At 55.3% G+C, this 20,602-nt stretch overlaps 7 protein-coding genes across 7 annotated transcripts; 4 read left to right on the top strand and 3 right to left on the bottom strand.

The window, feature by feature from the left end:
• Window positions 1–501: 501 nt before the first annotated feature.
• On the top strand, window positions 502–3,554 carry BGZ61DRAFT_472277 (uncharacterized protein; the record flags this gene model as incomplete). The annotated part of the gene is made up of 6 exons (XM_046248318.1): window positions 502–646; window positions 715–1,602; window positions 1,653–2,277; window positions 2,330–2,392; window positions 2,449–3,091; window positions 3,156–3,554. 6 exons carry the CDS (start codon window positions 502–504, stop codon window positions 3,552–3,554), a joined length of 2,763 nt encoding a protein of 920 aa, XP_046110687.1.
• A 158-nt stretch (window positions 3,555–3,712) lies between these two features.
• Window positions 3,713–5,030, bottom strand: BGZ61DRAFT_441138 (nucleophile aminohydrolase). The gene is made up of 3 exons (XM_046244552.1): window positions 4,709–5,030; window positions 4,058–4,596; window positions 3,713–4,000 (listed from the first exon to the last, which is right to left on the bottom strand). Exons 1-3 carry the CDS (start codon window positions 4,731–4,733, stop codon window positions 3,827–3,829), a joined length of 738 nt encoding a protein of 245 aa, XP_046110686.1. The 5' UTR covers window positions 4,734–5,030; the 3' UTR covers window positions 3,713–3,826.
• Window positions 5,031–5,595: 565 nt separating this feature from the next.
• BGZ61DRAFT_340440 (Spc98 family-domain-containing protein) lies at window positions 5,596–8,491 on the top strand (the record flags this gene model as incomplete). The annotated part of the gene is made up of 3 exons (XM_046239308.1): window positions 5,596–5,986; window positions 6,074–8,016; window positions 8,072–8,491. The coding sequence occupies 3 exons, from the start codon at window positions 5,596–5,598 to the stop codon at window positions 8,489–8,491; spliced, it is 2,754 nt and encodes a 917-aa protein (XP_046110685.1).
• A 556-nt stretch (window positions 8,492–9,047) lies between these two features.
• On the bottom strand, window positions 9,048–12,591 carry BGZ61DRAFT_553549 (SNF2 family DNA-dependent ATPase; the record flags this gene model as incomplete). Its single annotated transcript, XM_046255549.1, has 3 exons — window positions 9,048–11,912; window positions 11,966–12,451; window positions 12,579–12,591. 3 exons carry the CDS (start codon window positions 12,589–12,591, stop codon window positions 9,094–9,096), a joined length of 3,318 nt encoding a protein of 1,105 aa, XP_046110684.1. The 3' UTR covers window positions 9,048–9,093.
• A 1,288-nt stretch (window positions 12,592–13,879) lies between these two features.
• On the top strand, window positions 13,880–16,499 carry BGZ61DRAFT_87697 (uncharacterized protein). Its single transcript, XM_046257175.1, has 4 exons — window positions 13,880–13,995; window positions 14,062–14,434; window positions 14,485–15,627; window positions 15,680–16,499. The coding sequence occupies exons 2-4, from the start codon at window positions 14,244–14,246 to the stop codon at window positions 16,209–16,211; spliced, it is 1,866 nt and encodes a 621-aa protein (XP_046110683.1). The 5' UTR covers window positions 13,880–13,995; window positions 14,062–14,243; the 3' UTR covers window positions 16,212–16,499.
• Window position 16,500: 1 nt separating this feature from the next.
• On the top strand, window positions 16,501–17,432 carry BGZ61DRAFT_87651 (uncharacterized protein). Its single transcript, XM_046257174.1, has one exon. The coding sequence runs from the start codon at window positions 16,623–16,625 to the stop codon at window positions 17,175–17,177; it is 555 nt and encodes a 184-aa protein (XP_046110682.1). The 5' UTR covers window positions 16,501–16,622; the 3' UTR covers window positions 17,178–17,432.
• Window positions 17,433–17,687: 255 nt separating this feature from the next.
• BGZ61DRAFT_489726 (heat shock protein 70 family) lies at window positions 17,688–19,829 on the bottom strand (the record flags this gene model as incomplete). The annotated part of the gene is made up of 3 exons (XM_046250247.1): window positions 17,688–19,486; window positions 19,547–19,745; window positions 19,803–19,829. The coding sequence occupies 3 exons, from the start codon at window positions 19,827–19,829 to the stop codon at window positions 17,688–17,690; spliced, it is 2,025 nt and encodes a 674-aa protein (XP_046110681.1).
• Between the last annotated feature and the right edge of the window lie 773 nt (window positions 19,830–20,602).

Genomic DNA, 20,602 nt, shown 5'->3' with positions numbered 1-20,602 from the left:
CACTCCCCCCAGGAAGCTTCCTGATAGACAAACCCATCTTGGCCGCCACTGTCCTGCTTCTCTCCTCTCCACCTCCTGCATATCATCCGCCTCCCCCGTTTCTCGACCCTAGACATTTCTCTCGACCGTATCCTGTCCGGATCCTGACTCTCGTGTCATTCACCCTCTCCTCTTTGCCAGGTCGTCGCCTTCCTGTCTCGGCTTGCTCTTCGTCCCACGCTTTTTTGCTTCCCTGTCCCTGTCTCCCTCACAGACTCCCGTGCTCTGTTTCTCTTGACTAAACAGAGACTCACCCTTTTCATCATCCCCCTTCCCTGTGCTGTTTCCCATCCTGCCTTGCTTTCCGCGGGTGCCGAAGCTCTGCCTCCGGCTCGCAGCTTGTTGTTCCGACCCGGCGCATTGGCGAGCATCATGTGAATCCGCCAATTGGGTACAGATCTGTGTGAATTAAGACCTATCAAAGCGAGCCAGTCACGGTTCGCACCTTTCAATACTGCAGCCATGGACCAAGCCTCCGGTGTGGCGTCTGCGGCCACTACATCTCAACAACCCCCTCCGGCCACTGCTCAGCAAGACGACGACGGTAGGGACGATCCCAATCGCAAGAGAGCCAATGTTAGAAAGCGGACAAAGACGGGATGTTTGAGTAAGTGGAAACCTAATTGATTCGAAATGTGCTTTCTTGACGGTAATGCTAATCCGCGCTGCGTAAAGCTTGTCGCAGGAGACGCATCAAATGCGATGAGGGCAGGCCGATCTGCAACAATTGCATCAAATCCAAGCGGCAATGCGAGGGTTACAGTCAGCGCGTCATCTTCAAGGATCCAATGGGTGCTATTCAGGGCGGTCCGTTCGGCCCAGCCTTGTACCCTTCAGGATCCGCACATCTCGGCCAGATGCAGGGCAAAAATCCATCCCAAGGGCCCTTGCCCGTTATTGCTCCCAAGCCCCCTTCATTAAGTTATCAAGGCCACGAGAATACGACCTACGGACACTATACTCATACGCAGCACGGTCAACCAGTGTATGAACTCAACTCGGGCCAACCAGTTCAACTTCCGTATACACAAGCCAACACTTCGGTATCGCCGCAGACCACAGCCGGATACGTTAAAATCGAGCATGATCCTCGCTCCCACCACTTTGGACCCCCTCCTAATGGACAGGTTGGCAATAGCTATTCAACTTCCAGACCGCCGACGACGACCGATGGGCCAGATGAAGCTCAAGAGGAGTACATTGATGCTCAGTTTTTGGACGACGACTCGCTAGATGAAGATGCCGAGATGGGCGAATCAGACGATGAGTCCCGGGATCCCCAAGAGATCCTAGGCCCAATGGTGAAGCAGTTCAATGGGTCATGGGATGTGGACGGCACTCAAGTCCGAGCCTTTTCCTCATTTGCGAAGTGCAACGTCCTTTCAGAATACACGGCTTCTGCCCAGACGTCAGAACTCAAGGATGCTAGGATATTGGCCATATTCATGCATTTTATCCAAGTCACAGGCCCGAGCATGTCACTATATGAACGCCATCCATTCGATCACGGATGCGATGATGCCTATGATACCACTCCCAGAGGATCCAACAACCTCTGGAGCTGTGAGTATGTCGCTGTGAACAACGAGGCCCTGGGCTAATTCAATATCTAGACACCTTCCCAATCATAGCCTTCAACCACCCTGCGCTGCTTCACGCCATTTTGGCCCTGGCAAGTTTGCAGATCGCCAAACTACAGAAGATCCCGGCCACTGCAGCCATGAAGCACTACCACCTGGCAATTCGCAGAATAGCCAAGAACGTCAACAAACCGCTAAGGCGGACGCAACCTCCAACCCTTGCAGCGACCCTTTTACTGGCATACTTCGAGGTCTGGTCGTCGGACCACAACAAATGGTGTAACCATCTCTTTGGCGCCAGGATTTTGCTTCGCGAGATGCCCCTGAAACGTATGTCCAGAAGATGCTTGCCGATCAAACGCCTTGCCCAGAGAAGGAAGGATGCCGAGGACCAGAACCAGATGAATTCTTTCTTCCCTGGCTACAACGTGAACCCACTGAGCAAACTACTTGATCTTGACTATGAGCTGCTGCAAAAGTTGTCAGGCTTGAATGTCATTGCCGAGGACTATTGCTTGGGTGAAGACCAACCTCTTGACCCGGGGAGCCACCTCACTTCGGAAAAAGATATCGAGCAGTACGAGAATTTACGGGACTTGTACTGGTGGTATTGTAAGATGGATGTATATCAGAGTATGCTGGGCGGTACGAAGCTGTTGTAAGTTTGGCCATCTACGGAAATATTTGCTCAAGCTAACGGGTTCCCCAAGTATGGAATACGAACACTGGGCTCAATGCCCGCCTCGAGGCCCCATTTCTAGGTTGGATGCTATGTAAGAATTTCCTTGGACTCTCTTGGAGTGGTTTTGGCACTGACTTCCTACCCAAGATATGGAACATACGATCATCTCATGCTCCTGCTAGGACGGGTGACAGATTTCTCTTCCAAAGACGTAGCTCGAAAGCGAAGAGCAAGCCAAAATAGGGCCCCTCCTCCGGGGGCACCATCCCCCCCGGCGTTTGTTGGCATCATGCCCACAACTGGAAAATTCAAAGTTCCAATGGGGTTTTCGCCCCCGCGAGAGTCCTCCCCACAGAGTGAATCCAGCGATGACCAAGATCCCGATATCAGTTTCCATATCGCAGTTCAGCAGTGGGAGTCTATCAAGGAAGGATTTGAAGCCTTTGAGAAAAGCCTGGGGCCCGAGTTCCAGCCTCTCCGGCCAGAGTATTCAGATAGAAGGGATTCGCCTTTTGGGATGACGTTACAGTATCGGACCTTCTCGGTTGCCGGAATCTGGATGAACTTTTACATGGGCATGATTCACTTGTACCGTACCCATCCCTCAATGGCCCCAGCAGCCATGCAGGCGGCCGGGATGGCGGCACATCAGACGGGAGCGTACTCGAACAAGCTTGGACGGATAGCCGCGGGCTTGTCGGACGATTGCTCTCAGGTGACGGAGATCAGCACTCTCGTCAGCGCGGCTTTTATCGAGAGCTGTTTCTGCCTGTTTGTGGCAGCCATCGAGGTATGGCTTTCCCCCTTCTCCCGCCGCCCAAGTTGGCAGACAGTTTATATTAACATGGCTCCAGTACCGAGAAGATGCCCAACGTCAGTGGGTCGTACGCCGTTTGCGTGACATCTCCCGTCTCACGGGCTGGCAGTCTGCGAGACAGATCGCTGACGGCTGCGAGTCGGGCTGGGTCAAGGCCGCCGAAATCGGTCGTGGCCCGCCGTATGTCCGCGTGAAGGAAGTTGGTGTGCCGATATCTGTCTGGAATGACACCCGGCGCATCGCCCGCAAGATCCGAGAGCTCGACCAAGGAGACGGCGAGGAGCGACGCCTGGTGCTGGCCAAGTCCGAGCGCGCCTCGTATGCACTCGGACTGCTCGGGGTGGAACACGACCTTCAATTCCTGGAGCTCAAAGATGAGATGGTGGTAGTGCCACAGGAAGGGGAGCGGTCCATTGGGATCGATAACGTGATATGAGTCCATGTTTTGAATCGTCTGTGCATAAAGTATCATGAAGTGGTCCCAGGACCTAACGAGAGAGGAGGCTGGAATATTTGGCATGTTCTGTGTGAGGGAGAGGTTTAGATGTCTGGCACTGTCACGGTCAGTACCCTTACATTAATGATACATAATTGCGAACCCTCTTGGGTATAACGCCTTGTGTGTACGTCTCCCTTGCAAGTAGTCGGTCCCTGATCTCAAAGCTCAAAAGACGTTTCTCTATTTGTTCTTGGTAGCCCTTTCTCCGCTCAGTTCGCCGGCAGCCGCTCCACAACCGTGGCCATCTCCTCATCTGTGTATATTCTGAAACCCTTCTCCTTGGTCACGCTCGCCAGCTGTACGTTCTTCGAGTCTAGCTTTTCCTCCATAACCTGCTTCAACGTCTTGAGGACTAGGGTCTCTGCGTCGATGAGAGTCAAGGACTAATCAACCCGTTTGTCAGCGCGTGTTTGGGAGGGAGGGGTATTTCAAGAACCTACCTTGTGGTACTCGTTCTGAAGCTCGGCCTGGGCACCCTCAGAGCCAGAGCCGATGGCCTTGGCATCGTAGCGGTAAAAGGTACCGCTAGGCTCGGCGTGGAAGAGCTGGGGGCCGTCCTCGTCGAAACCAGCAATGAGCAGGGCGACACCGAAGGGACGGCTCATGATGGTCTCCTCGCCGTCAGCACCCTCGCCGAAGCGCAGGGCAAGATCGCAGATGGCCTGGGTGCAGCTCTCGACGCGGAGGTTCTCGTTGTAGTTGAAGGCGTGGCTCTGGCATTCGACACGGGCGTGCTCGACCATGGAGCGGGCGTCGGCCTGGAGGCCTGACATGGCGCAGCCGATGTGGCGGTCGATCTCGACAATCTTCTCGACAGAGGACGTCTCAAGGAGGGTCGAGGTGACCCGCTTCTCGACACCGAGGATGACGCCCTCTGAGGTGGCGACGCCGATGGCGGTAGAGCCGAGCTTGATGGCCTCGAGGGAGTATTCGACCTGGAAGAGACGGCCTTCGGGGGAGAAGGTGTTGATCCCCCGGTCTGTAATAGCGAGCGAGAGGTTAGCGAGGTGCTGGAAAGCTGAGGGAGCCAAGACAGGAGCAGCAGAGGCCGGCGGCGGGGGATGGGGGACGGAGATGGGGGTTTAACATGCCGTATTCCGATCTTGCCATAAACATGTTGGCGGTGTTGGAGTGTGAAGGATGGGCGCGCTTGGGCGGGGAGAAGAGGGTGCGAGAGGGCGACAAGGACGACTCGTCGTGGGGGAGGCCGTGGGATTGCGGATTGAGCGGGGGTCGGAGTTGTAGTGGTTTGCGGATGAGAGGCGGGCAGGCTGAAAGAAGACGATGGACGAGCTCTGGTGGAGTGGACGTGGAGTTGGAGTTTGGAGTTGCTAGGCAAGCAGTCCGCCTACGTAGCCGCAGCCGCGCCCACACCGAACCCAACTGAGCTGCGCTGGAGCTCTGAGCGAAGTCCGCTGTAGCGCCACAGCGCACCACAGTGGGAGGGGCCCCTGTAACGCCGGGACTTTTGGTGCTCCCTGGGGATGCGAGCTGCCTCATTGGCCCGTGCCACACATGGGAGTCGGTTTCACCGCCACAGTTGTGTTTCCAAGCTAGCAGCCCTGGTTAAACCTGTTTGGGCCTGTTGTCATTGCCCTTGTATCCTCAGGACTTGACCTTGGGAGCTTTGAAGAGAGTTACCCAGGCCTCTGAACAGGTAAGGATGTGGGAAATACCTAGGATATTTAAATGGCATTTTCACGAGTCTTCACAGTTGAGCGAGATTTTCCTTCGCAGTTGTTGGTAGCGCAGTCAATTAGATGGCAGCACAATAAGCACAAGCAAGACCCGTCCCCTCATTTTATGCCTTTATGCCGACGCGACACCCCACGTCGATGTCCACAGCGCGATTGGGCACACACTTATACCAACTTCGATTCAACATCTCGCGATTCCCCCGCCACAACCGACCCGTCTACGGTCCGATACCGACAGCGCTGGGACACCGAGGGGCCCCTTTCAGATGTAGCCCGCCAACATGGCATCCGGTGCACCACGAGCATCGTCCCGAGCCAACGGCCAGGGCGACGAACGGCCCCGCGTCTCTACCCATGCAAGCAACAGCTTCAAGAGCGAGCGCTCCGAGTCCAGCAAAGGGCCGTCACCTCGCCCAGGCGCCTTTCCGGGCACGCACAAGCGTACGGCGTCGGGGAACCCCCGGGCCACGAGCAGGAATGTCGAGGAGCGCCGCTTCGAGGAGAGGAGGGTCACGGAGCGGACCTATGAAGCGCACCTGGAGCGGGTGATACCGCGGACTACGAGCCCCGAGAGGACGCATCGCCGGGGCGTTCCCTCCGAGACGAGGGCTGCGCCGGACGCGCCCAGACACAAGACACCCGAGCTGAAGGTCAGAGCCGAGACCCCGCAAGGTATGCCCGTTCCATGACCTCGAGCTGGTCGACCGAGATGATTGAGGCCGCGACTGACCCGATGTGAAGCACCATGGAACCCCGAAGCCACCCTACGACCTCACACCACCGCCCCCCTAGCTTCCCGAATATCAATCCCTCCCCTGGCCTCGACCGTACCCCAGGCCCCGCAACCGAAACCGCTGAGTGAGCTGAGCCTAGAGCTGCAGGAAGCCGCTATTGTGGAAGACCTCCTCTTTGTCTTCATGGGATATGAAGGCCAGTATATTAGATTCGCCAAGGGATATAACCCGAACGAGGAGAGAGACAGGTTATCTGGACCAACGTTCAGGATCCTGCCTGGTCTCGACCCCAGCTTACAGGATTTGACCCAGTCCATGTTGAAGATGGCGACCTATTACTCTGCACTCGAGGCCTTTGTCGACGTCCAAAGCCGTGAGGAGTTTGGCGCCGTCAACCATGCACTTTGCGCATCAATACGCAAGTTCCTACAGGACTACCTTGTCATGATTGCCCAGCTAGAGACGCAGTTCTTGACCAGCGAAACATTTACGGTCCATGTGCTCAACATTCACACCATGCAGACGAGCCAGATGATGCTGCAGTTGTATTCACTTGCCCATGAGCTGCTCAAGAAGAACGCCTTGCTAGACGACTGGGCTGAGGAAGAAGAATCCGACGAGGACGACTACGACAAGATCATCAAGAACCTGCAAGACGGAGGCGAAATCATGCCCGGCAACATGACGGGAAAGAAGATTTGCAAGGGCGGCGTTGTCCTCGGACTGATCACCAAACGACTGGAGTCCATGTCTGGCGACCCGTCGGCTCGGGCGCTTCTCACATCCCTACTGCGCGATGCCAGCAAACCCTACATGGTTATGCTCAACGAGTGGCTCCATCACGGTGGGATCCACGACCCTCATGCAGAGTTCCTGATCAAGGAGCAAAAGAGCATCCGCCGCGAAAGGCTCGAACAGGATTATACCGACGAGTACTGGGAGAGGAGATACACCATCCTCGACCAGCATGTGCCGCCACAGCTGGAGGGCGTCAAGGACAAGGTCCTACTGGCCGGCAAATACCTCAACGTAGTTCGCGAATGCGGCGGCGTCGACGTCAGCAAGGTCGTCAAGGACGTACCGGCGTCGTTCGACGACAGCCGCTTCCTCGAGAACGTCAACAACGCCTACGCTCACGCCAACGAGTCGCTGATGCAGCTCCTCCTCACCACGCACGCCCTGCCCGCGCGCCTGCGCTCCCTCAAGCACTACTTCTTCCTCGACCCATCCGACTACTTCTCCTACTTCCTCGAGCTGGGTGCTTCGGAGCTGCGTAAGCCCGTCAAGGCCGTTAACACCGGCAAGCTGCAGTCGCTACTAGATCTGGTCCTAAGGCAGCCGGGAAGCATCGTCTCCATGGACCCTTTCAAGGACGACGTCAAGGTCGAGAAGAACGAGACTCCCCTGATTAGGTCCCTGCAGCGCGTTGTCAACATTACCGGCATCGAGCAAGGCGAGGCGCTCCAGCCGCTTGCCAACGAACCGACTGAGAAGGACAAGAACGCCATCGGCTTCACGTCGCTGCAGCTCGACTACTCGGTCCCCTTCCCCGTCTCTCTCGTCATCAGCCGCAAGACCATCTGGCGTTACCAGGCCCTCTTCCGCTTCCTCCTTTCCCTGCGCTACGTCGAGTCGCAGCTCTCGGCCACCTGGCAGACGCAAACACGAGGCATCAGCTGGGGCCACAAGGGCACCCTCCGCAACCTCGAGATCTGGAAGCGCCGCGTCTGGACCTTGCGCGCCCGCATGCTTGTCTTTGTCCAGCAGCTGCTCTACTTTTGCACTGCCGAGGTCATCGAGCCCAACTGGACCAAGTTCATGTCGCGCCTTAAGACTGAGGAGGGGAATGCCGGGTCGACGGGCTCCGGAGGCGTCAATCGGACTGTCGATGAGCTGATGCAGGACCATGTCGACTTCCTGGATACCTGCCTCAAAGAGTGTATGCTCACCAACAGCAAGTTGCTAAGGGTATGTATCCAAACTTCCTAATCATCTCGTTTCTCGCTAACCCCGTCGCCTCCAGATCCACTCCAAGCTCATACAGACGTGCACCATCTTCGCCGCCTATACCAACCGACTCACACGCGAGCTCGAGAAAGCCGACCCCGACCTCTCTGGCTTCAATAAGCCGCCCACCATGACGGCTGATCAGTGGAAGCGCTTCCAGATGACAAAAGCCGTCCAGCGTTCCTCTACGGCCAATCACGATGCCTCAACCGCCTCGGCTCCTGGCGCCGACGCCGACGCCCGTATGGAAGGCCTCTTTGAGATCATCAGAAATCTGGAAGGCAGCTTTAGTCGCCACCTGCAGATCCTACTCGACGCCCTCAACCACTACGCCGCTACCGAAACCGTTGTCCTACTGAGCTTGTGTGCGCGTCTGAGCACTGCCAACCAGGGGACTGAGTACGCAGGCTTGCGCCCCGAGGAGGAGTCGGTTTGAGTGAACCGTCTAGCTCTACGAGTCTAGTGTTTATATAACGATTCAAGACGAGGCTAGTTCAAGGATTCAAAAGTAGGATGGCGTTGGGATGACTTAAAGATTGGGGCCACTGAGAATTAGATACCACTGATTTGATTGATTAACGATCGCCGACTTCACCTGCTTTTGCTACGATAGATCCGTGGCTACGGCCCAAATCTAGTGACTTGCGAAGCACCACGACTGTGGGTGCTCTCAGATAAGATGGCTCATGAAAGAAACCGTGATTTAAAAACGAAAGCTGTAATTCTCTTCCTCTACCGTGGTATCGGTTGTCGCTCGTCGCTCGTGTCATGCCGTGGCATGCCCCAAAAAGAGTATTTGCCTCCCATCCCCGGAAAACCTCTCGTGAGAGTAAGGTGTAAATCATCGCCTGATGCGACGGAAACCAGGATCCGTGATATCTGCTCCGCCGTAATGCTAGCTGAGTCCCTGAACCGGGTCTGTCCCGGAGCAGAGAAGAATAGATAAATAACATGATGAAAAGAACCATTCCCAATACGCCTGTCCAATGCTCGATAAAAGCTTCCCCGATCGCCGAAAAAGCCGGGTATCTTCGCCACTCATTTGAAAAGACTCCGCAGGTCCATGAGCTTTTGCCTGGCCGCCTCCGCCTTGTCCAGAGCCTTGTTTTGGCCGTCCATGCTGAGACTTGCCAGCTTCTTCTTCTTCTCCTGAAGCTCCAGCATCTTTTCTTCGAAGCTGCCACGCATGATGTACCGGACAGTACGTACAGGTCGCTTCTGGCCCAGTCGGTGAACACGGTCCACAGCTTGCGCCTCCGCGGCTGGGTTGTACTGCGGCTCCATGACGTAAACGCTGTTTCCTGACGTCAAGTTGAGACCCAGTCCACCCGCCATGATCGAGACAAGGATAACGTGCACATTGTCGTCCTCTCGGAACCTATCCATAGCGGAAGTACGTGCTGTGCGGCTCATGCTGCCGTCAAGCCTCGTGAAAGTGATTCCGGCGGCATTAAGAGCGAGTTCAATGAGATCCAAGTGCGAAGTCCAGCCAGAGAAGACAACGGATTTGTAAGGCGGCTCAGATGGGTTTGCCTCACTTGCCGCCTTTGACTTCAAAAGATCTTCGACTAGAGCTCGTGTCTTGGTATGCGGTCCATCGTACTTGTCGAGCTTCTTTCCAGGGTTTTTGGATTTGGCTTTTGCAGGACCGTCATGCTCGGCGTCTACTTCTCGTCGGTGAAGCTGTACGAATGCGTGTTTGACGTACACGTTGCAGATGGGGCAATATCCTGAAGAAGAATCTGCAGGGTTTAGCGTCTGTCTCACCCGTTCCTTGTACGTCTTAATACAAGAGCGGCAAATGACATGGAAGCAGGGCGTCATGAAGCCGAGAGTGTCATCTTGCCCTTCCACCTCGATGTTTGAACTTTCGATTGAGCCAAGTTTTCTGCTGCACTCAATGCAGGCGTCATTGTTTGTCTCCTGCATCAATGTGAACATCTCATGGGCCTTCTGATCTGAGAGAGATGGTTTGTCATCTTCGTCATCGTCGTCATCGATGTCAATGGCCATTTCAGCAGACATTCCTTGGAGCGCCTCAAGATCCGCATCGTTGAGCAAGTCTTTCCCATGAGCACAAAGCAGCCTGAGCCGCAAGATGGCCTTCAAAATATGGATGTACGTGTTTCCACCGAGAGCTTTCTCGTTGTTGTTGCCGGCAAGCACCTTGACACGGTCCTGCGCATTCTTTGCAAACATATCGTAGATAGTGCGCTCATCTGGGCTGAAATCGAGCCTGACAACGAGGTCTTCTCGGGGGGGCAAGTTGATCTTGTCCTTTAAGCGGCGAAGTGTGATTGTGTCCACAAGAACACGCAGCTTTGGGACAATCTCGGGATCACACGCTTTGAAAGGTTCCACAATATGTCGAAGGAACTTGCCTCGGTCGTGAAATGGGTGCAGACGAAGGAACGCCAGCAGTGCTGCCAAATCATCCAATCGATTCTGTACCGGCGTGCCAGTTACAGCCCAGCGCCTGTTTGCTTGCAGACGGCAAATGGCTTTGAACTGCAGAGTCGAGTGCTCACGGATCATGTGTGCCTCGTCTAGTACAATCCTAAACCAGCCCATCTGCTCCAAAGGATACAGGCCGTCCTTGCCCTTTCGACGAGAGCTAAGCTCGTTGGAAACTGAGCCGTATGTAGTGATGACGAGATCGAAAGTAGCAAGTTTTGCAGGATCCTTGATCCGATTTGACCCATGATAGATGTGATAACTTAGCGCGCCTGGGTGAACGTGTTGTTTGATCTGCTCTTCCCAATTTGTAACTGTACTGAGAGGACAGACAAGCAACGTGGACTTTACGTTCCGAACCAATGGGGTGAGATTGAGACTTTGCTGATGGACCAGAACATCTTGTCTCGATGGCTTCATTTCCGGGACTTCTGGTTGCACCGGTGCTAGCTGCTCCCACTGGTTTGCAGCCTCAGTGGAACTGACGAGCAGAGAGAGGATGCTTAGCGTCTTTCCGAGACCCATCATGTCACCTAGGATCCCGCCACGGGTTTCCGCTGGGGGATTCGCCTGGGTTTGGCCAGTGATGACATTGAAGAACAGCTTCTGGCCGGCTGGGCCAGTCTTGGTCTGCCAAAATGATACCATGTTCTTTTCTTGAATTTGAAGTTCTCGAGGCTTCTCTCTTGTCATCATAAAATATAAACCCTGTTTTTGATGCTGAAGCAAAGGTGTCGTGATGCTGGGGTCAGGCTCCAATTCCGGTAAATCATCGCTTCGCGTAAGAGAGTCGAACACGCCCATAACTTCTGAACGAATCTCTTCGACGGTGCGATTGGCAGAGAGAGGGGTGCTTGTTGCTTGTCCTTCAGTGGGATAACTCCGAGGTGCAGGGGGGCGGTACTCCAGGACATGAGGATTCTGAACTCGGATGCCCTTCTGAACCAGGTAGGGAGCCAGCAGCTTCTGGTCGTATTTGCTCAAGTGAGCACCCACATTTCGGGCGAACTTTATGGGGCCATACATGACGATGTCAAGGGAGTATGACCGGGAGGTTTGTTGACCAGGCTCTTCGCCAGGCAACTTAGGCTGGGGCGGGATCCGACACTCAGTCCTTAGTCGAATGTTGGAGTCGAGCAGGGGAGCAACAGCACGTGCATTTGCAGACTCCACGAGGCCGATAATCTGCCGGGTATGATCGTAGGCTTGTATTTTCAGAGACGTCTCCCCCACCTGTCTCTTCAGCACAACTTTAATTCCAGGCGCATAACCTGGCCCCCAGAGGCTCTGCATTCCTGGCTTCGGCGAAGGGACCCGTACACAGTTCAGACTGGCCTTGATCATGCCATAGCAAACCTCCTCATCGCGAGGATCTTGTATAACGACCACGTCATCATCATTCCCTAGTAGGGGTTAGTGACAACTAGAGGGTGAAATGGATATGGAGTTGTCATACCACTGGTCAGGTCGACGGTTAAGGCCTGAGAAGCAGTTGATCCGTTGGCTTCCTTGCGCTTGTCCTTAACATATTCGCCAAGGATACCACTTCCTCCCCGGGGTGCGGCGTTTGCACCATCTTGAAAGCTGTCTTGGTCTTCAGTCTTGCGCCGCTTGGCCTGGGGAATGGCCGATCGGTGTTGAACATTATTCATACGCTCTATCCAACCTCCGACGCCGTTCGCGCCACCGCCATAGGTACTGCTAGGGGTGGATGCTCGGCTCGAAGGGCCGGCAGAGGGGAGCTCGTTCGGGTTTGAGAACTGAAAAACTAATGAGTCGTTCGGGTTTTGGTCGTGCTGAACCCTAGGAGAATTCTGGGACGGGGAGAACTGCCGCAGGGCGGGGTTGGTAAGGTCTGGAGTCGAGGAGGTTCGGCGGTTTGGCTGCAGCAATGCAGCCGGGCTCCATGACGGGGCAGCATTTGCAGTTCGAGGCGTGTGGCCTGGTGAGTGTCAGTAAGAGTCAGTGGGTGAAGCGCACAGCCGAGGGATTTGGGTAATTGCACAGGTCGCCCACAGCCCGCGCGGGTTTGCAAATGCTGGAGTGTCCGTGGACGAGGGATGCTGTACCATTTGTAGCCATCTCTTAAGAAGGCCTGCGGTGGCCGACGATAGCGTGCAGAAAGCGAGTCAAACGATGCGCTTCGCAGCTCAAGAGAAGGAGACGTTTGATTCACATCACAGAGTTTGCGAGATTCGTTACAGGTCGAAATGCGAGGAGCGGGCGCGAGTGCGAGGTGTTTGTAACGAGTGAAGGTGGCGAGCGGGCGGGCGGTTGCTGAGTGTGCCGCGAGGTTGAAGGCAACAGACCCGCGATAAGCGGTCGTTATCGGCGAGGTGGAAAGTGGCGGAGCGGGTCAGAGGGACTCGGTGGGACGCAGGGAAAAGGGACGCAGGGAAAAGGAAAGGCGAGTGTTATGGGGACTCTATATGCCAGAAGGGCAACGGCCGCGACAGTCGTGGTTAGAATCGCCGAGCTTGAGAAATCAAGTCGAGGCAGAAGCCGAGTTCAAGAACGAAAACGCGGGTATGTCCAACTCGCAGACGAAGCAAATGGATACTTCTGGCTGCAGGCAGAGGTCATGCAGGCATGCAGGCTTTCCCCCGCGGAGGCGAGCACGTGAGCGTGTCACTTGCACGGCAGAATTTAGTGTCGACTAGCGGAAAGGTTGCCCAATCCGACGACAGCGTGCATGACCAGGGGGCCGGTCTATGACTATTATTTCCTCGCAGATGGAGGAGCCGCGGGCTTATTGGGACGCCCGATCTTGCGGGCAATCGATGTCAATAGCTTGCTCTTGCTCTCCGTCGTTGTCGTGCTGGCAAAGCGGGCTACTTGACAAGGCCTGGAATACGTGCATCGGGCGGCGCACCTAGAAGTGGGGCTAGAGCAAAGAGGGCTGATCAGCTGGTGGCTTGTGTGGGCTTGTGCGGGCTTGTGCGGGCTTGTGTGGGCAGATGGGTTGAAGCATTCGAGCGCCTTTTTTTTCAACCAAAGAATGGCCTGAGATGCCGCCGGTACGTGCGGAGGCGATCCAGGGGCATCGATAGAGACATCGGGAGTTGCAATTGTGCGAGGACGAGGTGCACGTGTGGACGGCTCTCCCATTGCCTTTATGCTCCCGTGTCTACAGTACTACGAGTGTGTGCGGCATCTGCCATTACCACGTCTTACATGACTTGGAGTCAAGCATCTCATCTCTGGTGCCACTGTGCTGTGCCTCAGTCACAATTGCTCCGTCGCCACCTAATCAGAATCAATGTGCGATCTAGACGGTGTTGGAACATGGTGCTGCTGCAGGCCACCTTCCGAGATTGTCCTTGAATCCATATCTCAACTTTGGGTTATTCACATAGTCCATCCTATCCGATGCAAGAGAATGCGATGTAGTTACAGTGGCTGTCCTTGCCCACCTAGAGGACAGGATGGTCCGATCCGCTTACATAAGTCTGTTTTTCCGGTGCGAAAAGGCGGGAGGAATAGTAGGTACGTACCTCCCTCCACCATGGCATTTCCCACAGCTCAGAATTCGTGCCCCGCCTTCCAACTCAGCATCCATTCAACTCCCCACCAAGCCAAACCTCCACGTCAAGTCTTGTGCCTTGGTCCAGCGCTCGCGCCAGGCACACTCGACATCAGCTACCGATATCAACATTTATTCCAGCTAGAATTAGCCCGTATTTTCGAACTACACCCACCGAACCAGCACTCTCTCGCCTCGGCGGCCTTCCATCATGGACATCACCAGCTTCGTTGTCCAAGGCCGCGACAAGGCTCTCCTCTACGGCGATCATTCAACCTACCATGGCCTGCTGTCCAAGCGACTTCTCAACACCCGAAAGAAGCTGAACATAGCCACCAGAAACCGTGGCAAGTTCCGCCCCCAGGGAAAGCTCACCCCCGAGGAGGTTGCCGAGAACCATGCGTAGGCCGTTCATGTCCTTTCATCCCACGCCCGTCTAATGCCCGATCCAGATATGTCCACCTCCAGCTCCTCACCAGCGAACGCGCTTGGTCTCAAGCCATGGACATTAAATCCACACGTTCTGCAGAAAAGAAGGGTATCACCGGCAAAGCCCGATCCCACATTGTATCCCGCTTGACTAAGGCCGCCCGCACCGCCGACGAGCTTGTCGACGCCCTCTGCCTGTCCGACATTTCGGGCGCCACCCCAACCGATATCCTCGAGGCCAAGGCGTATGCCGCGTTGATTCGCGGCGCTATGCTGTTTGAAAAGCAAAGCTGGGAATCTAGTTTACGAAGTTATGCGACATCACGAATTGTCTACAGCGTTTTGGCCACGGCCACCAAAGGCGACATCTTCAAGGACCTACTTTCTGAGACTATTGATCCTTCGATTCGGTATGCCGCCTATCAATTGAACACTCCTCGAACTGTTGCCATCCCCGTCATCGCCCAACGGGCGTTCCCCAAGACCGACGCCGCTCTGGTTCAGGAGATTAACCGAATCGACGCCAACATCCTCCAACAGGGTGAGACGGATTCGAAGAAGGCATCCCCTGGCGCTGAGGACGCACCTAAGACGCTGACCTGGCGCTCTCGGGAGGTCACCATCGAGGATGCCCAGATTGCGGTTGCATGGGGTTCCGTGCTCGCCGCAAAGGAACGACTTACTAGCAGCCTCGCGGATGCCAAGGAGAGGCAACCACAAGATCTGTCCGCTGCCTACGATGAGATTCTGTCGACGACTCAGGACGCTGTCGACGCTACCAAGCAGGCAATCGATGAGATGAGGGCAGAGGGGGTTGAACAAGGTGATCCTAGGATGCAGAGCTTGCAGATCACACGCACTGCAGTCAACTTTGAGATGATTAGCTGGAGAATCGGCCGCAACCGTGTCCTGACTGGAAACCAGGACGGAGCAACCGAGGAGTACAGCCAACCCAGGAGAAGAAAGGTCAAGGAGGGTGAAGAGCCTGCCAAGCAGGAAAAAGAGCTTACACCTGGCAAGAAGCTTGCCAAGCTCAAGGAGAAGGTTGCTTTGTATGCCGGAATTCTGCAGAGCATTGAGTCGATCAAGGAATTGCCCGGCGTGGCTAATGACCAGGAATTGGCAAATCAAATCGACTCCTTTGTCAAGTACTTCGCGGCTCTCAAGTAAATCACTCGCAACTACCCCTGACAAAACCAGCCATTAATATGTTTCTAGGGCTCTTTCGGTCGCTCGCTCTCACGCGATCATTGGTAATGCTGCAAACGCTCTGGGCCTGATCCACCATGCCTTTGGCCTCTCTGAGGAGTCACTGTCCAAGGTGCCGAAGTCTGCGGACGCATCTGCCAAGGCTCCCCTAAACCTCACCGTCGCTCCGGAGGGCATTGAGTTCCTCCGTAACCTTCTCGACGGTGAGCGTCAACGCCACCGTGCTATTGTGCACATCAACGAGCTGCGACAGGACAAGCAGGAGGACGCGGAAGACGACGTCAAGAGGCCGCTAGTTGAGACTCTGCTGGATTACCCCATCAACGGTGTCGAGCTGAACAACATTGTCGAGTATCCCCCCAAGATGGCTCTGATCCCCATGAAGCCCATCTTTCTGGACGTCGCTTGGAATTACATTGACTACCCAGGCAAGACCCCCGTCGTGGAGAGTCAGCCCGCCGCGAAGGAGGAGAGCGCCAGCTCCGACGCGCCAGCTCCACAAGAGCCTGCGAAGAGGGGTTGGTTCGGTTTCGGGAGGTGATAGTCAATATATTCCACACGGGGCACATCGAGGCCACGGCTGTTTCCCAGCATCCACTTACGGATACGCACGACGCATTTGCGTTCCTGTCTAGTTTCGCCCCTCCTTCGAGACATGTCTTGGGCCTCTTGGCGCGGTTCTTGTCCGTGCCTCTTACATGGTTACCCAGGCGGCGGACCTCCCTCCATGAAAAGTCCATTCCTAACTGGAATGTGCCCTATCAGACCTTCCGTGCCAACAATCTCTGCTAAAAATGACATAACCGTTGTTTACTTCCTCTGTCCCAGCTTGTCCTCCTCGTGCTGTGATACTGTCTTCCTACATCCGCCCGCCATGACCGCCATAACCGGCTAACTCCCCTCCATACGATCCTCTTCCGCCTCATGCATTGAGTCCTATACCCGTCCCACCATGCCGGCGGTCGCGATGCCCGGGCCGCAAAGCCTGCAGCCGCAGCCTCCATGGGCGTGGCCGGAGTTCCGTCATCCTGCGCCCGTAACCATCGCCGCCCTCGTCCTCACCCTCGTCCTCGTCTCCCTTTTCCTCTCTATCCTCTGGCAGCTTCTGCAGCGCCACCTTACCCAGCGCGCTGGCTTCATCCTCGATGCCCAACACTCCGCCGCTGCCCCCGACGGCGGCCCGGGCGCGAAGCCCTTCCGCCCGACATCCCTCACCTCCGAGCTCGAGATTGAGACGAGACAATTACTATTCAGCGAACGCGCATCTACCGGCGAGCGCATGCCGCTGTGCAACCCACAGAGCACGCGCGCGCGCGGCTCGCTATATGATACCTTCCAGATGCCACCCCCGCATACAACCCGCCTCAAGTTCTCGCGGTCTATGATGGAGCTCAATGGCGGCGAACCGCTTGGAGACGGCGACGACAAGGATGGGGCGAAAAAGGCCAAGACGCTTCACTGGCATGGAGTCAACCGACTGAATACTGCGTGGGCATGGATGTCATAACACAAGACGATCTTTATATTTTTCTTATTTGTCACAAAACTAAGTGTAACATCACGACTGTAAATGTATGGAGACGGCCATCAATGAGGCAGACAAATCAACTTTCTTTTTCTTATTCGTTTCATCCAGCCCATCAAAGGAAGGCGGAGCACCAATGGCTTATTGGTTGAAAACATCAGGTAGAAACTTAGTCGCAGGCGTTTGGTAGGATACTTCTGTGGGAAACTTTTATTTGAGGGGGGAGATTCATTATCGTCTACCTATCTATGACAGGCACGCTCATGTTACAATACCAAACCGACCCCAGGTTCTAAACAAAGACCTCCTAAGTTTTGAAGCTCCAACGCCACCATGCAGACAGACATGGATGAAAAAAAGAGCCACCAAATGCGGCTGAGGCGGTATATGAATACAATTGAGTACATGGAGACGAAAAGGGTTCTATGCCGCGCACCCCTCGCTCGTGGATATTGGAACACATAATTTTAACATTTTAACACATCAAGTCATTTAAGGCTTGGTCTCGTCCTTCTTCTCCTCCTGGGGCTGCTCGCTGGAGGTCTGCTCGCCGCTGGAGGCACGGGCCTTGTGCATCTTGTCGAAGAGGTTCAAGCTGGCAACCTGGAGATCGTCGGTCTTCTCCTTGATCTCGGCAGCGGTGGCAGAGCCCTCGCCAGACAGGTTCTTGGCGACAAACTCACGGAGAGTAGAGATCTTCTCCTTGATGCTGTCAGCCTCGGTCTTGTCGAGCTTGTCAGCGTACTCGTTGAGGGCACGCTCGGTATCGTTCAGGACGCTGTCGGCACGGTTGGCAGCCTCGATAGCAGCCTTGCGCTCCTTGTCGGTCTCGGCATACTTCTCAGAGTCCTCAACCATCTGCTGAATCTCGTTGTCGGACAGACCAGAGCCGGAAGCAATGGTGATGGACTGGTCCTTGTCGGTGGACTTGTCCTTGGCGTGGACGTGGACGATGGAGTCGGCATCAATGTCGAAGGTGACCTCGACCTGGGGAACACCACGGTGGGCAGGAGGAATGCCAACCAGCTGGAAGTTTCCGAGGAGCTTGTTGTCCTTGACGAGCTCACGCTCACCCTGGTAGACCTTGATCTCAACGGCGGTCTGGAAGTCAGCCGCAGTAGAGAAGACCTGGGACTTCTTGGTGGGGATGGTGGTGTTGCGGTTGATGAGGCGAGTGAAGACACCACCCAGAGTCTCGATACCAAGAGAAAGAGGGGTAACATCAAGGAGGAGAAGGTCCTTGACCTCGCCGGAGAGGACGGCACCCTGGATAGCGGCACCCATGGCGACAGCCTCGTCGGGGTTGACAGACTTGGCGGGGTCACGGCCGAAGATGCCCTTGACGGACTCAGCAACTTTGGGCATGCGGGTCATACCACCGACGAGGATGACCTCCTGGATTTCCTTGGCCTGGAGGCCGGCATCCTTGAGGGCCTTGCGGACGGGCTCAATAGTGCGGGAGATGAGAGGGTCGACCATCTTCTCAAGCTGAGCTCGGGTGAGCTTCATGTTGATGTGCTTGGGGCCAGAAGCATCGGCGGTAATGAAGGGCAGGTTGATGTCAGTCTGGAGAGAAGAAGACAGCTCAATCTTGGCCTTCTCAGCAGCCTCACGGATACGCTGGATAGCCATGCGGTCACCGGACAGATCAATGGAGTTAGACTTCTTGAAGTCGGCAACCATGTGGCGGACCAGGTGGATATCGAAATCCTCGCCACCAAGGTGGGTGTCACCGTTGGTAGACTTGACCTCGAAAACACCGTTCTGGATCTCCAGAATGGAGATATCGAAGGTACCACCACCAAGATCGTAGACAGCAACAACTCGATCAGCCTCCTTCTCAAGACCGTAGGCCAGGGCAGCGGCAGTGGGCTCGTTGACGACACGGAGAACGTTGAGGCCAGAAATCTGACCAGCATCCTTGGTGCTCTGTCGCTGAGAGTCGTTGAAGTAGGCGGGGACAGTGACGACGGCGTTCTTGATGGGCTTGGAGAGGTAGGCCTCGGCGGTCTCCCTCATCTTGTTGAGGACGAAGCCACCGATCTGAGAGGGGGAGTAGTTCTGGCCACGGGCAGAGACCCAGGCATCGCCGTTGGTGTGCTGGACGATCTTGTAGGGGACCTCCTTGATGTCACGCTGCACCTCAGCATCGCTGAACTTTCGGCCTATTAATCGCTTGGTGGCGAAAAGGGTGTTCTCTGGGTTGACGACGGCCTGGCGCTTGGCAGCGACACCGACGAGGCGCTCGCCATCCTCGGCGAAAGCGACGACGGAGGGAGTGGTTCGGGCACCTGTGGGTTGCTATGTCAGCGAAGCTCTGTGAGCGAATTGATGTATGGAAAAAAACTTACCCTCAGAGTTCTCGATGATGCGAGGAACCTTGCCCTCCATAATGGCAACGGCGGAGTTGGTGGTACCCAGATCGATACCGATCACGGCACCGGTGACCTTGCCATCGCTGGAAGTCGACTCATATCGAGCGAACTTAGATGGGAGAGGGGCACGGGCGAAAGCAGCCGATCGAGCGGCGAGAGGGGAGGCTCGGGGAAGCTAGAATGCAATGGTCAGAACGCGCGCGGGTTGCGCAGGAAAGCATTGGCTACTTACAGCTCTCGACAAGCGCGAAGCCAACATGATTATGGTTATGGGGTATAATACAGTCGTAAAGAAAGGTGGGAGGTGAAGGAGGAGGGTGTTGGACGGGTTTAAAAGGTGAGCGGGATGGGTGTGATGAAAATTTGTTCCGTACACCGTCACGGAAAAAGAGGGAAGTCGACAGAACAGCGCTCCGGCTCATTTTTTTCGGGCCATGGTTATTCCCCCCGGGGCGGCTTCCCGAGGATAAGAGGGGTGGGCCGCCACCACTTGAGTCAGGTGCTCCAGTGCTCCAGCGGCGTTGCCGGAGCGGAGAGAAAATCGTGCAGCCAAACAAAGTGTGGGGAGCTCTGGATTTATGAGCAGCTACGTCACTACCTGCTTGCCACGAAACTGGTCGAGATGGCCGGTGTTCTTCAATGAGAAACCATTTGTAGTGTAAGTAAATGTGTATAGATGACGAACCAAAATCCAGGGAGTGGTCTTTTCATGGTTTTCCAAATCGGACTCTTCAACGCATTTGCCTACCTATCTCGAATCGCGAAGCCATCCGCGTCCCCACTCCGGTGAAGGAACCGGAAGCACGGCGATTCTGCTGAAGCTGCGGTGTGCTGTCGAGACTTTTAATTTATTTTATCTTTGGTACGTAGGAGGTGCCCGTTCTCAATACTTTTGTCTACAGAATTCCTTGCTGCATAGCTCCATCAATTGAAGTAATTGGGGACAAATCTTGGCCCAGGGTTTCAAGGCCCTCCAGTAGCTTTTACTACAACGCAACTAATCATGCACGTTCTACAGCCGCTCTAAGTCGT

Source organism: Ilyonectria robusta, assembly GCF_021365365.1.
Source record: "Ilyonectria robusta strain PMI_751 chromosome Unknown BGZ61scaffold_2, whole genome shotgun sequence".
NCBI classification, from domain to species: Eukaryota; Fungi; Ascomycota; class Sordariomycetes; order Hypocreales; family Nectriaceae; genus Ilyonectria; species Ilyonectria robusta.
The sequence above is the reverse complement of the archived record's forward strand: the minus strand, read 5'-3'. Positions and strand labels throughout refer to the sequence as shown.